This window comes from Aulonocara stuartgranti (genome assembly GCF_965226115.1).
Source record: "Aulonocara stuartgranti genome assembly, chromosome: 15".
In the NCBI taxonomy this organism is placed as follows: Eukaryota; Metazoa; Chordata; class Actinopteri; order Cichliformes; family Cichlidae; genus Aulonocara; species Aulonocara stuartgranti.
This window is the reverse complement of record NC_138951.1, coordinates 24,550,829-24,564,105: the sequence shown is the minus strand read 5'-3', so window position 1 is coordinate 24,564,105 and position 13,277 is coordinate 24,550,829. Positions and strand designations below refer to the sequence as shown.

Sequence of the window (13,277 nt, the reverse complement as noted above, 5' to 3'; positions counted from 1 at the left end):
GAGACACGTAAAAAGACCGTTACAATAATCCAAACGAGAAGAGATAAAAGCATGAAGAATCATCTCAAGTTCTGCCTTTGACGCCAGTAGTCTGAGTTTAGAAATGTTTCTTAGATGATAAAAACAGTTCCGGACAAGTTGTTTAGAGTGTTTCTCAAGAGACATTGAACTGTTTAACTCCAGTTAAACGGGAGTATGTTTCTCTCGTTTAACTGTTGCTAAGTTGAGCCCACTAATATTGGTTTGATGTGGCAAATCTTTTTTTCTTCATGGCGGAAAATGTCTTATACTTATAAGTATCCATTATTGTCTTCTATTCTTTTTAAATGCAAGAAGTTTAACTGGAAATTTTGCTGCTGATATGAAAAGCATTTGTGGATTATACCATGTAACTCCTCAAACCAAAAGCTACTGTTTGAAAATTTTAATTAAAATGACTCACCTGTGCTCTGTTTTTCCATTAAATACATTTTTTTTTTCTTTTTCTTGTTTCCATCTCGATGAAGGTGATATCCTCGGTCCATCCATCAGTGGTCTGGACTCACTGATCCAAATGCCTTATGGCTGTGGGGAACAGAACATGATTAACTTTGCACCAAACATCTACGTTCTCCAGTATCTGGACGCCACAAGACAGGATAGCCAGAAAACCACAGACCAAGCCATAAACTACATGATGCAAGGTAGAGCAACAAGTCATGCACCATGTTACATTAACATGCCACAGAAGGATATCTGACAAACGTGTGGCTACTATTTCTATATTAGTTTTAGCTTTATGAGGATGTTTTCAAATCTGTTAATTAAAAAGGTCAAATTCAAGATCAAATACAGAAAATGTTCAGGTTGGAGATTCATAGTGGGACCCACACTCTTTTATTCCACTTAGTATCAACCCTCTTTAACTTTTATTTTTTAAGGTTTGTTTTTAATACATTTTTAAAGCTGGTTGTAAAAATGGGGGCTTGTCTGGGATATTCGAACCAAGGTTAGAACTTTAGCCTTTGTTAATCCCATCTTTGTTTGAAAATTCTGAACTAATTTTCTTGTCAGTAAAGCTGTTGGTGTTCCCTTTCAGTCGATTCTCTCGGCACAACACATACAGTGGCTTGCAAAAGTATTCTGCCCCCTTGAACTTTCCCACATTTTGGGACATCTCTTGCACATAGACATTGCCTGATGAGTGCTAATGACTAGATAGAGTGCACCTGTGTGTAATCTAATGTCAGTACAAATCAGGGGCGGAGCGTGGGGGTGGCTTACGGGGCTTAAGCCCGGGTTGTTTTGTCAGAAGCCCGGGGTATTTTGGAGTGTAATTTTTTCATAGTTAGATGTCTGGCTGACAACTGTATAAAACAAAAAGTACACACAATATTCGAAGCACATAGTGCACACTGTGGGAATTTACGACTGTGCGTGAATCCCCCCCTGATATTGGTATGATCCAAGCTCAGGCACTAAGCGACTGAGCGAGGGGGCGGGGGGAGCTGCTGCCCGTGAGTGCGCTGTTGGAGAGACGGAGCCAGCCATACTAAGGAGAGCTTAAGTTTGAGCAGGTACCAAAGCAAATCATTCGTACAGTACAAATAATGTAAATATGACGGTGCATCACGAAAGATTGATATGAAACTGATCACTTGACCAATATTATTTTACTTGCTCTTCAAGTGAATCAACAAATGGCGAAATGAAAAGCCGAACAAATGCTATTTTTTAGAGAGTCTTAGCTTACGTGTGTTTATTTCATATTTTCAGTTCTTACCCTCCCCGACTAATTCGGTTTCAGTTATGTACTGAAATATAAGAATGGACATTAGAGGGTTCTTTCAAAGAAAAAACTCAGGTAAATGTTATTTTATATATTATGCTTTGTATGTTGTTCAGTATATTTCTATGCAAAACAAGAGGGATTTCAGTACACAGCAGGATATTCACATTTGTAACCAGATATTTACATACACTTTAGGGAGAAAACATAAAACATTTTTACTGTACAACATCAATTTAGAGTAAACTTTTGTTTTAGATAAATATTGAAATATATTTTGAATTAGTTAAATGTCAGAATAAAGAGAGACAGAGCTGTCTATTTTTTATCACTTTCATTAAATTTAGGAGTACATTTGTATCCTCTACTGCTTCTCTTCAATGTGGGGTTCCACAGGGTTCAGTTTTAGGCCCGCTTCTTTTCTCTCTATATCTCCTACCCCTTGGGTCTATTTTCAGGAAACATGGGATTTCTTTCCACTGCTACGCCGATGACTCCCAGATTTATTTCCCACTTAAAAAGATAAATGGCTTCTCAGTAGACCCGCTGCTCAGATGCCTTGATGAAATAAGGACTTGGATGGCTTTGAACTTTTTACATTTTAATGAACAGAAAACAGAAGTGATGGTTTTTGGTGGCGCTTCTGAGGCCACTATTATAGATCTTGGTTCACTGGCACAGTATGTTAAACCAGTCATCACTAATCTGGGAGTTAAAATAGAGGCAAATCTTAAACTTGAAAGCCAGGTCAGAGCTGTTGTAAGATCTAGCTTTTTTCATTTGAGGGAATTAGCCAAAATAAAGCCTATCTTATCGAAAAAGCATTTTCAGACAGTAATCCATGCCTTTGTTACTTCTAGGCTGGATTATTGTAACGCACTTTATTTTGGGGTTAGTGATGCGTCCATTAGGCGCCTGCAGGTTGTGCAAAATGCTGCAGCACGTCTTTTAACTGGAACAAAAAAGTTTGAGCACATTACCCCTATTTTAATTTCACTCCACTGGCTACCTGTACATTTTAGGATTGTTTTTAAAATTCTCTTATTTGCTTTTAAATCTCTTAATGGCCTGGCCCCCCCCTACCTCTCGGAGCTACTGCAACCATATACACCTGCCCGTTCCCTTAGGTCCGCCAATCAGCAACTCCTTAAGGTACCGAAAACTAAGTATAAACTTAAAGGTGATCGTGCTTTTGCTGTAGCTGCTCCAAAGTTGTGGAATGATCTGCCCTTGCATGTTAGGCAGGCCTCTTCTCTCTCTGAATTTAAAAGTCTTCTTAAAACATATTTATTCGCTGAAGCCTTTGGCATTGATTAGAGGGGTTGACTCAATTTGTTTTAACATGTTTCAATTTATTGTATCTATTTATTTTATTGTATCTCATTTTAATTTTCTTTACGTATGCTATTAACATGTACAGCACTTTGTGAAACTCTGGTTTTATGTTAAAGTGCTTTAGAAATAAAGTTGGTATGGTATGGTATGGTACATGTACACTAAGTTTATTGTTAATTAATAAGAAAACTCCAGACGATTCCATTCTGAGCTGAAGAAGCTTCTGATAGGTTAGTAGAGTCCATGTGAGTAAATTGGTGGCACAGCTGTGGATGCATATAAGGCAAAACACAGAGCCTGTTTCTGTGACATGGGAAAATCAAGAGATGTCAACCAAAACACCAGGAAAAGAACTGTGGAGCTCCATAAGTGTGGCTCAATTTGAATACAATTTGGTGCCATTTGCAATTAAAAAACACAGACAGTTTCTCTCTTTACTCTTAAAGTTAACAAATATGTTTTTATATTTATCAATCTAAAAAAATAAACATTTAGTCTGATTTGATGTTACAATTAAAAAAGTGTTTGTGTTTTGATCTGAAGAGTTTGTAAATATCTGGTTTCAACTGTATATTTGATGATTGTCAGCACAAAGAGGGAGAGAGAGGAGCAGAGAGGGATGGAGAATGAGGACAGAACAGAGATGAACAAGAGCAGGTGAGACACACATGTTAGTCAAATGGTTGCTTACTAAAAGTATCACTGTATCATAGGTCCTCATGTATCTCGTACCTAGTGTTTCTTTTTAGGTTTGTTATTTTTCAAATTCTATATTTATTAAGTTCTGCAGGCTTGTTTGCACAACAAGGCTAAATAATTATATAAACTTTTCTCAATCTAAATATTGTACTTTGGTAGAATTAAATAAATAAGTGTAGTGCAGGTCTATGATGATTTTTAGTGCTACTATCATCTAGTTCTGATTGTGGTTATGTCTTGGTTAAGTCCTCAGTAATCCTGCTTTTGAACTCTTGTAGTCCTGTTTTAATTCTGGATCAGTTCTGGGTCTGGTTGAATTGGGGTTTAGTCCCTGTGTCTTGATACAGCCCCGACTTCGTTCTGTCTTGCTGCTCAATTAAAAAACTAGTTTAAGGTGTCCTGCATGTGTGATATATATATATGTTCTATATATTTCCCTATATGAAGTCATTCTTTTTTGAACAAAACTCAAAACAGAGCCTATTAATCTTTCAGTCATTTCTACACCCCCCCCCCCCCCCTCAAAAAAAAAAAAAATCCCACATGCATACTACCCTTTAGGGCTAAGCCCCGGGTGTTTCAAATGTCTGGCTCCTCCTCTGGTACAAATACAGCTGCTCTGTGACGGCCTCAGAGGTTGTTTAAGAGAATATTGGGAGCAACAACACCACGAAGTCCAAAGAACACACCAGACCGGTCAGGGATAAAATTGAGAAATTTAAAGCAGGCTTAGGCTGCAAAAAGATTTCCCAAGGCTTGATCATCCCACGGAGCACTGTTCAAGCGATCATCCAGAAATGGAAGGAGTATGGCACAACTGTAAACCTACCAAGACAAGGCCGTCCACCTAAACTCACAGGCCGAACAAGGAGAGCGCTGATCAGAAATGCAGCCAAGAGGTGACTCTGGACGAGCTGCAGAGATCTACAGCTCAGGTGGGGAAATCTGTCCATAGGACAACTATTAGTCGTGCACTACACAAAGTTGGCCTTTATGGAAGAGTGGCAAGAAGAAAGCCATTGTTAACAGAAAACCATAAGAAGTCCCGTTTGCAGTTTGCCACAAGCTATGTGGGGGACACAGCAAACATGTGGAAGAAGGTGCTCTGGTCAGATGAGACCAAAATGGAACTTTTTGGCCAAAATGCAAAACGATATGTGTGGCAGAAAACTAACACTGCACATCACTCTGAACACACCATCCCCACTGTCAAATATGGTGGTGGCAGCATCATGCTCTGGGGGTGCGTCTCTTCAGCAGGGACAGGGAAGCTGGTCAGAGTTGATGGATGGAGCCAAATACAGGGCAATCTTAGAAGAAAACCTGTTGGAGTCTGCAAAAGACTTGAGACTGGGGCGGAGGTTCACCTTCCAGCAGGACAACGACCCTAAACATAAAGCCAGGGCAACAATGGATGGTTTAAAACAAAACATATCCATGTGTTAGAATGGCCCAGTCAAAGTCCAGATCTAAATCCAATCGAGAATCTGTGGCAAGATCTGAAAACTGCTGTTCACAAACGCTGTCCATCAAATCTGACTGAGCTGGAGCTGTTTTGCAAAGAAGAATGGGCAAGAATTTCAGTCTCTGTGCAAAGCTGGTAGAGACATACCCTAAAAGACTGGCAGCTGTCATTGCAGCAAAACATGGTTCTACAAAGTATTTACTCAGGGGGCTGAATAATTACGCACACCCAACTTTGCAGTTATTTATTTGTAAAAAATGTTTGGAATCATGTATGATGTTTGTTCCACTTCTCATGTGTACACCACTTTGTGTTGGTCTTTTATGTGGAATTCTAATAAAATTGATTCTTTTTTTTTTTTTTTGGCTGTAATGTGACAAAATGTGGGAAAGTTCAAGGGGGCCGAATACTTTTGCAAGCCACTGTACAAGAGGCTTGTATGCTTACAAATGGCGAGCCTTCGAGCAATGGTGCCAGGACTGCCACACTCTCCCATTTCAGACCACTATTGTGGATGTTTTGACATTCCTGCAGGAGCTGCTGGATAAGGGCCTTTCATTTTCGACAATTAAGATTTATTTGGCAGCTATATCTGCTTGTCATATTGACTTTGACGGGGTGACACCAGGCGCACATCCCCTCGCCATACGTTTTCTGAAAGTGGTTTGCCGGCTGAGACCTGTGCTTAAGTCCAGTGTCCCTGCTTGGGACTTGTCTTTGGTGCTGGAGGTCCTTTGTAGCCCACCGTTTGAACCCATTGAGTCTGTGGATATGAAATTTCTTTCATATAAGACTACATTACTTCTCGCTTTGGCTTCGGCACCTGATGGCCACAAGGTCATATTGCGTCCAAATGCTGCCTATTTTCCCAAGCTCATGCCTGCATCTATTAGCTCAATGGAGTTTGAGTTGCTGAGCATTTGTTCCCCTCCTTTTGCATCTGAGGAGCAGAGGAGGATGCATTCTCTTTGTCTAGTGCGTGTGCTATGCACCTAAATTGAACGCACTCAGAATGTGCGTTTATGTGACCAGCTGTGTGTCTGCTTCGCTCTGTCTAAACAGAGGCTGTCTCACTGGCATATGGCACCAGAGGTCTTGCTTTGTCCCAGTGGGTGAGAGCTCATTCCACCAGGGGGATGGCAACCTCGTGGGCTCTTTTTAAAGTGGTGCCTGTAGCTGATATTTGTGTGGCAGCTAGTTGGGCATCACCACTCAAAATTTTGCAGTTTTATCGGTTGGACGTTACAGCCCCTTCAGTGGCTCATACCGTCCTTTCTGCTGGGTCTACCGCTCACTAAGGATGTGGTGGTCCGATTCCGGTTTGGTGGCTGCTCTGCAGGGCGTGTATATGGGCTGGGTTTCGTCACTGATTTCTAGAATCGATTTGATTCCGATTCACAAGGTCCCGAATCGATTCGATCCACGATTCGATTCAGTTCAATTAGATTTGAATCTGGGAAATTTTGCCTCAGACAGTCAGAAATATTATAATTCAGATCAGTACATTTACATATTTTTGTATCTATAAAAAAGGAGGCTGACACTCGCAAGACTTTATCAAAGGTGTAAGCATCACAGCAGATGCCTTTGTGTCAAAGTAGCTGAAGATAAAACGCAGAAAAACATGAAGGTGATTTTCCTGGCCTGGGATTTTATAAAAATATTCTGCAGTACATCAAAAACGAAAGAATCAACATACGAACATTACCTCTGAAGTTACAGAGGTTTTATTAGAGACACGGCTAAGCATGTTGCATAATTTAAAAAAGTTTACATTTGTTCAGAAGCCTATTGAACAGCAGAAATTAGGTTTTCTTTTCGGAAGTAAGGAAAAAAAACAGCAGCCAAAAACGGTAGACCTGTGCGTAACAAGCAAGCGAATAATGCAGAAAACAGATTTTTAGACAGGAAACTGTTCTTGAAGTACACAGAGAGCGAGAGCTGTGCATGAAGTGTGATTTTTATCATGTTGGAAGCAAAACAGCAAAAGTAAGAGGGAATTCATGACGATGTTTATGTGAAGTGTAGTTTGGATCTTCTTTTGCTGCTGGTTCAGTCAATATAGTTTGGAGAGAGATAAAACTAACAGCTTTAGAATCAGCGCAAAAAGGGCGTAAACACAAAGCGCGGACCCGCCGAAACATCAGAATCGGTGAGCTGTCGGCTTTCAGCCCCGACCATGTCCGTGCCATCGGGTGAGAAAGGCGACATCTCAACACAAGGTGGCCCCACTGAGCAGTTTGGCTCGGTGAAGAGCGGCTATCGAACTGAGGGATGACTATGATGACAGCGGCTATATGTGCAGGCGGGGCCGTGCGCATGTCATCACACGTCATCTGCCTTAAAGGCGTGAATAAAGGTTTCTTCAGCCAAGACACACGAGGGCATGATATCCCATACTTATGTGTTTCACCTCCTTCCTCTCCTTCAGGGAACAGAAGTTATAGACATAACTATTTGTTTTCTTTTAATCAGTTACTTTACAAGCATTGGGGTTTTCATGTGAGAAGTGATAACAACTGTAGTTCCTACTGTGTGTGGTTTCCAGACCCATTTCTTTGATGTTTTATTTGTCTTTGGTTACACCTAGTTACTCTTGTTTGCATATGTTGCTGTATTTCCCTTATGGTAGGTTCAGTTTTCTTTTCGTCAGGTTTGATTTTGCAGCATCTGATCTGAATAGGAGACCAGTGAGGTTCGTGTTTTCACTTTGGCATGACAGATTGTGGAGGTAGACACAATGTTTTGGGAACATTTGGAAACTTACCAGAGGATAGGTTTCAGTTGCTATACCAGTACTGATGTTTTTAGCCCTGTCCTCAGTACTGCAGCAACACAAAATTTCACGAAAAGGAAATTAAACACACTAAATTCTGCTAGTCATGGTAGTGCTACGAAGCCTTTTTGATTACACAAACCAGGTCTGAATTCTCATAGGAAAAAAATATGAAAAATCTTTTTTTTAAATCTCTATAGAATACAAAGTAGCTTGATCTTGGAGTCATTATATATTCTTTTCTTTCTTCCTACTTCCTTGATTCAATAATTCCCTCTAGGAGCTTCAGAGTAGTCCCCAGCACAAAGCCTTCCTACTCACCTTGTTCAGCCTCCAACTGTCACTGGCTGTGATGCTGCTTCTCCGAAAGATAGCTAGCCACAAAGAAAATGGTAACACTGTTAGTAAAAATGTGTTCTTGTTTGCACATTAAAGACCTTAGCTTCCTTAAAAAGTAGACTGTGCTCTGTCCTTTCATGCAGACAGCTTAATGTCTAGTGTTCAAGTCTAAATCCAGGTATTTATAGCTTGTGCTTGGTCCATAGTGTTAACATCTTTACATCTTTCACTAGATAGTAATGGTTTTTAATTTAAACCTGGCCCTGCTACATTTCTTTCTCCTTTATCTTCATCATCTACATCTAATTCAGTGGTTTCTTTTTTTGCTAGGTTCCCCCTTTGTTTTACAAGAAAATCTCCCCCAGCACAAACACGTCCTCCAACCACACACACACACATATATGTTTTCAAACTCCATTTCAGTTTATTTCGCACCTCAAACATTTAGTAATAAAAGTAAACTGCAATAAATTACAGGTAGCAATAAAATAAACTACTAACTCTTTTACGCTACATCCACACCTACATGGTGTTTTCATAAAGAGGCTGATAAAGCATGCGTTTGACCCGTCATCCACACATAATAACTCCTGTCAAGTTGGAGATTTTCGAAAACTCAGTTTTTGCGGAGTGCGCACTCCAATCTTTTCCGGATGAGGGGCTCAGAGTAGAGCTGCTGCTCCTCCACATCGAAAGGAGCCAGTTGAGGTGGTTCAGGCATCTGATAAGGATGCCCCCGGGCGCCTCCTGGGCGAGGTTTTCCCAGACATGTCCCACTGGGAGGAGGCCCCGGGGCAGACCCAGGACACGCTGGACAGATTATATCTCTCAGCTGGCCTGGGATCGCAGGGCTGGATAAGCTGGAGGAGGTGGCTGGGGAGAGGGAGGTCTGGGCTTCTCTGCTTGGGCTGCTGCCTCTGCGACCCGACCCTGGATAAGCGGAAGAAAATGGATGGATGTTAAATGTTCAATCTAAATATTATATTTAAATCTAAATGTTAAATCTAAATGTTACAGGAAACTAAATATTTAGCTAGCATGCAAATTTATTGTATGGCTCAACGGAAATACCAAAATAAAAGCTTTATGAAAAATTCCAGTGCAAAAGTGTGCCGGTAGTGGTCAGATTGTGTCTGCTTTCCAATGATGGTCACTTCTCACCGCCATGAGCTGCCTCACTTCTTGTCTACCAGGACATCCAGCGATTTAGCTGAAAACATCCAAAGATCCGTTTTGTCAGCCATCCAAAGGTTCAGCAGTAGTGGACTCTCGGCAGCTGCAGTCTCCACTTCACAATCACTGCAGCACATGTCCAGCCAAAATCGCTGGACATGTTCATGCTAAATGTTGTGAAAAATGACTCAAAAAACATGTTTTTGTAAGGTTTTGAGTTAAATGTGGAAAAATGTTGTCGTTGATTTCAGCATGTTTCACTTTACAAATGGCGCCCCACATACCTTGGCACTTGTGCAGGTGAAGCCAAAGGCAAGATATGTTTCATCAAATTTTCTAGTCTTTGACTTGGAAGAAAGTTGGTTTGGAAACATATTTGGCGATGCTTCATCTGCTTTGCGTTTGTGTGGAGCCCTGTCAAATACCGGTCCATTACGTGAACAGTGTCCATGAGTTTGGTTTTTTTTTCTTTTTTTTTAATTCATTCATACCCCAGGTGCCTCACACTTTAGGAACATCTGATCACACCCTGTTGAATAAACACATTTAAAATGCACATCTCATTTATTTCTCTAGGTTAAGAACCTCTAGATTTGTCATTTGTCTTTGCCTTTTTTCCCATCATCTGATGTCCTCTTCACCAGGTTATGAGCGGGAGCTCACCTTTCAGAGAGGAGATGGCTCCTTTAGCGCCTTTGGAGAGCAGGACTCATCTGGAAGCACCTGGTATGTGATAAATATACCAGGTCTGTCTAAAAGAAAACATCAGTAACATGCTCATATAACTGAAAAACTCAGGAAAACTAATAGCAGGTAGTCTCTTTGCACAGGCTCTCTGCTTTTGTGCTGAGGTGTTTCCTGCAGGCACGGCCCTTCATCAACATTGATTCCAACGTGCTGCACAGTGTGGCAGCTTGGATAGCCAGCCAGCAAGGGCATGATGGGAGTTTCTTGGAGCCCGGCAGGGTGATCCACACCGAGCTCCAGGGAGGCCTGGACGGGCCTGTTTCTCTCACGGCCTACGTCCTCATCGGCCTGCTGGAAGACGCTAGCGTCAAGGTGAGATGCCATTGTTTAGGCACACTTTCCAGGGACATTTTGAGAGATTAGTGTGGGTCCGCCTCTCAGACTGAAACATGGGGAGCAATTTTATATTCAGCTTTTCCTTTGCTGAGTTAGAAATATTTTTAATATTTAATACTTATTTTAGTTTTAGTTATTTGATTTTTGATTGGCTTTTAACTCTTTAAGATTATTTTTCTGTCATACCTATTTTATTGACCTATGTGTCTCCTTATTTAAGTTCCTTTTTATACATTTTCTGTTTATTATGGTAACTTTTAACTGTAGTTACAAAATAATTGCTGAACTTTAGGATAAACAAAATATTGTGTTAACTTGTGACACATGTTTGGGTGGTGACTCATATTTTGAAGTCAAAACTTTCCACCTGCAGTCATTTATATTTGGAAGCAGCAAGCACATAACAGAGCAGGCATAAATGGAGAATATATGCCACAGAAGTCTTAAAAGCATAAAAATAATGACCTGGGGTGGAGATGGGTTGCAAAGTGCCTTGCAGAGTGGCTTGCAGATGCAGTAGCAACAATGGACAGGCTGAAGAAGCTTAAACAGTGTTCACTTTATAAGAGTTACCAAGTAGACGTACAAAAAAACTTCTTGTGCATTTTAATTATCTAGGCTTCTGTAGTATTTTTAATGTAAAAATCAATTTAAAAACCAAAACTGACCATGCCTTATGGTTATTATCATTAACCAATCGATAAAGAGAAAGTCTCTGTTTTCCTCACATTCATGGGTAAGATCTAATTTGGCCTGACATTGTTACATGTGCCTGTACCAACCTGTCGTCTCACCTACTGCTGCCCTATTCCATATCTGTCAGGCTCTGTATGAGACCAAGGTGTCTGCAGCCGTGATGTACCTGGAGACCCATCTTGCTCTTGGTGTCTCCAGCAACTACAGCCTCAGTCTACTCACCTACGCTCTGGCTTTGGCAGGGAGCTCCAAAGCCCAATCAGCACTCAATAATCTGACTGGACGAGCTGAGATAAGAGGTACAACAGCAGCTGTGTCTTAAAAGCCAGTTTAACATTTGGGGGACATAAGCTTTCTCTGGGGGTTGTTATAACTTCATGCACCTCATTCTCATAGTTTCATGCAAATCTACATTGTTTGATTGTGAACAGAACTGTTACATTCAGTTAAAAACATTTTTGGATCATACAGTGGTTTTACTTGAAGAATGGTGTCCTTTAGTCTTTGTATGATTAATTAGTCTGTATAATAAAAATCACTATTATAAATAATTATTTCTTATTTTGAAAAGTTCATAGCTAGAAAACTCTGTTGTAATGGTAATGTGGCAGACAGCTAGACAGGACCAAGCTCCAACCTCCAGGTCAGTTTGGTGAGGCCTAGAAAACAAGCCTGTCCCTATGCCTCACCTCTGGTAATTTTAGTGACTGAATCGGATGTTGTTTCTTTTATTGGTGTCTTTCTCAGCATTTTAATTGAATTATCTGAGAGTTAGCATGGCTGGAAAAATAATCCACTTCTTGGCTTTGACTTTTAGCTATTTGTGGGAGTCTTTACCCCAGATATTTTTTGATCATCTTGCTTCTCTTTTTAAAAATAAATCATCTGAATTATGCCCTGTCTTTCTGTGAGCAGACGGTGTGCCGATGTGGTTCTCCCTGGATGACGGCCTGTCCTCATCGTGGCAACCTCGTTCATCTGACATTGAGATGGCGTCCTACGTGTTGCTGTCTCATTACAAGCTGAACTCAATCCCAGAGGGTCTGAACCTAATGAAGTGGCTCAGCCAGCAAAGAAACCACAGAGGAGGATTTGGAAGCACTCAGGTCAGATCTTAACTCCAAACAGAAGTACATGAATGTAATCTTCAAATTATTAAGATTGTACCAATCCTTAAAAAAAAATTTTTCACGTCATTATAGAAATAGGGGTGACATGGGTCGCGAGATTGAGACACAGGCATTAGAGTCTCTTCATGCGTGTTTTTTTTATTTTATTTTTTTATTTTTTTTATTGGTTTTTCATGTGGAATTACCAAAAATAGAGAGGGTATAGCCTAACATTTGAAACAGGAAAAGACCGCCGTGTAATCGATTTATTTCAACAAAGTAACTGTATTTTAAATATCACCTTTTTAAACGGTAACTGTAACGCAATACAGTTACTCATATTTTGTATTTTAAATACGTAACGCTGGTACATGTATTCCGTTACTATATATATATTCATTCCCCACTCACCTCTGTGGGCGGTTAATCCCTCAAGCTCGGGTCCTCTACCAGAGGCCTGGGAGCTGTCCTCCATGTCTGCAATGTTGCCCTCTGGTAGTTCGATCCCCTCAGTTCTGACTACCTTCCCTCTCTTTGTTATCATCTGACTACACTTGTCAAAAACTACATGTGTCAAAAAGCAGAGCTCATGCAGAACTTAATGCATTGTGTTTATCTGTGCCATGGAGCTCTATCATTATCCAAAAATGATTAAAAAGACATCAGTGGACAGGGCTGCCCTGTTCCTTTAACACCATAAACAGACTAATTGTAGTTTATTTAGATTCAATCCACCTTCCTGCTGGCCCGAATTGTCACTGGAGCCACAAATGTTGGCATACATCACTGACTGTGATTGTCTTCTTTCCAAATCTCTGCAGTGGAGTTTGGGAG

General features: G+C 40.6%; 2 protein-coding genes across 6 annotated transcripts in view; one reads left to right on the top strand and one right to left on the bottom strand.

The window, feature by feature from the left end:
* LOC309689835 (uncharacterized protein) overlaps positions 1-13,277 on the bottom strand; it is a gene marked incomplete at its 5' end in the record, with an annotated part of 76,791 nt that overhangs the window by 36,622 nt on the left and 26,892 nt on the right. The gene's annotated exons all lie outside the window — the stretch shown is intronic.
* The window catches only part of cd109 (CD109 molecule), a 54,241-nt gene that overhangs the window by 31,037 nt on the left and 9,927 nt on the right, over positions 1-13,277 (top strand). For all 5 annotated transcript variants that reach the window (XM_082505927.1, XM_082505925.1, XM_082505926.1 and 2 more), the window contains 5 exons: positions 507-683; positions 10,200-10,281; positions 10,386-10,614; positions 11,462-11,633; positions 12,250-12,440. In XM_082505927.1, the coding sequence (XP_082362053.1) occupies positions 507-683; positions 10,200-10,281; positions 10,386-10,614; positions 11,462-11,633; positions 12,250-12,440 (851 nt within the window). The remainder of the gene's footprint in view (positions 1-506; positions 684-10,199; positions 10,282-10,385; positions 10,615-11,461; positions 11,634-12,249; positions 12,441-13,277) is intronic.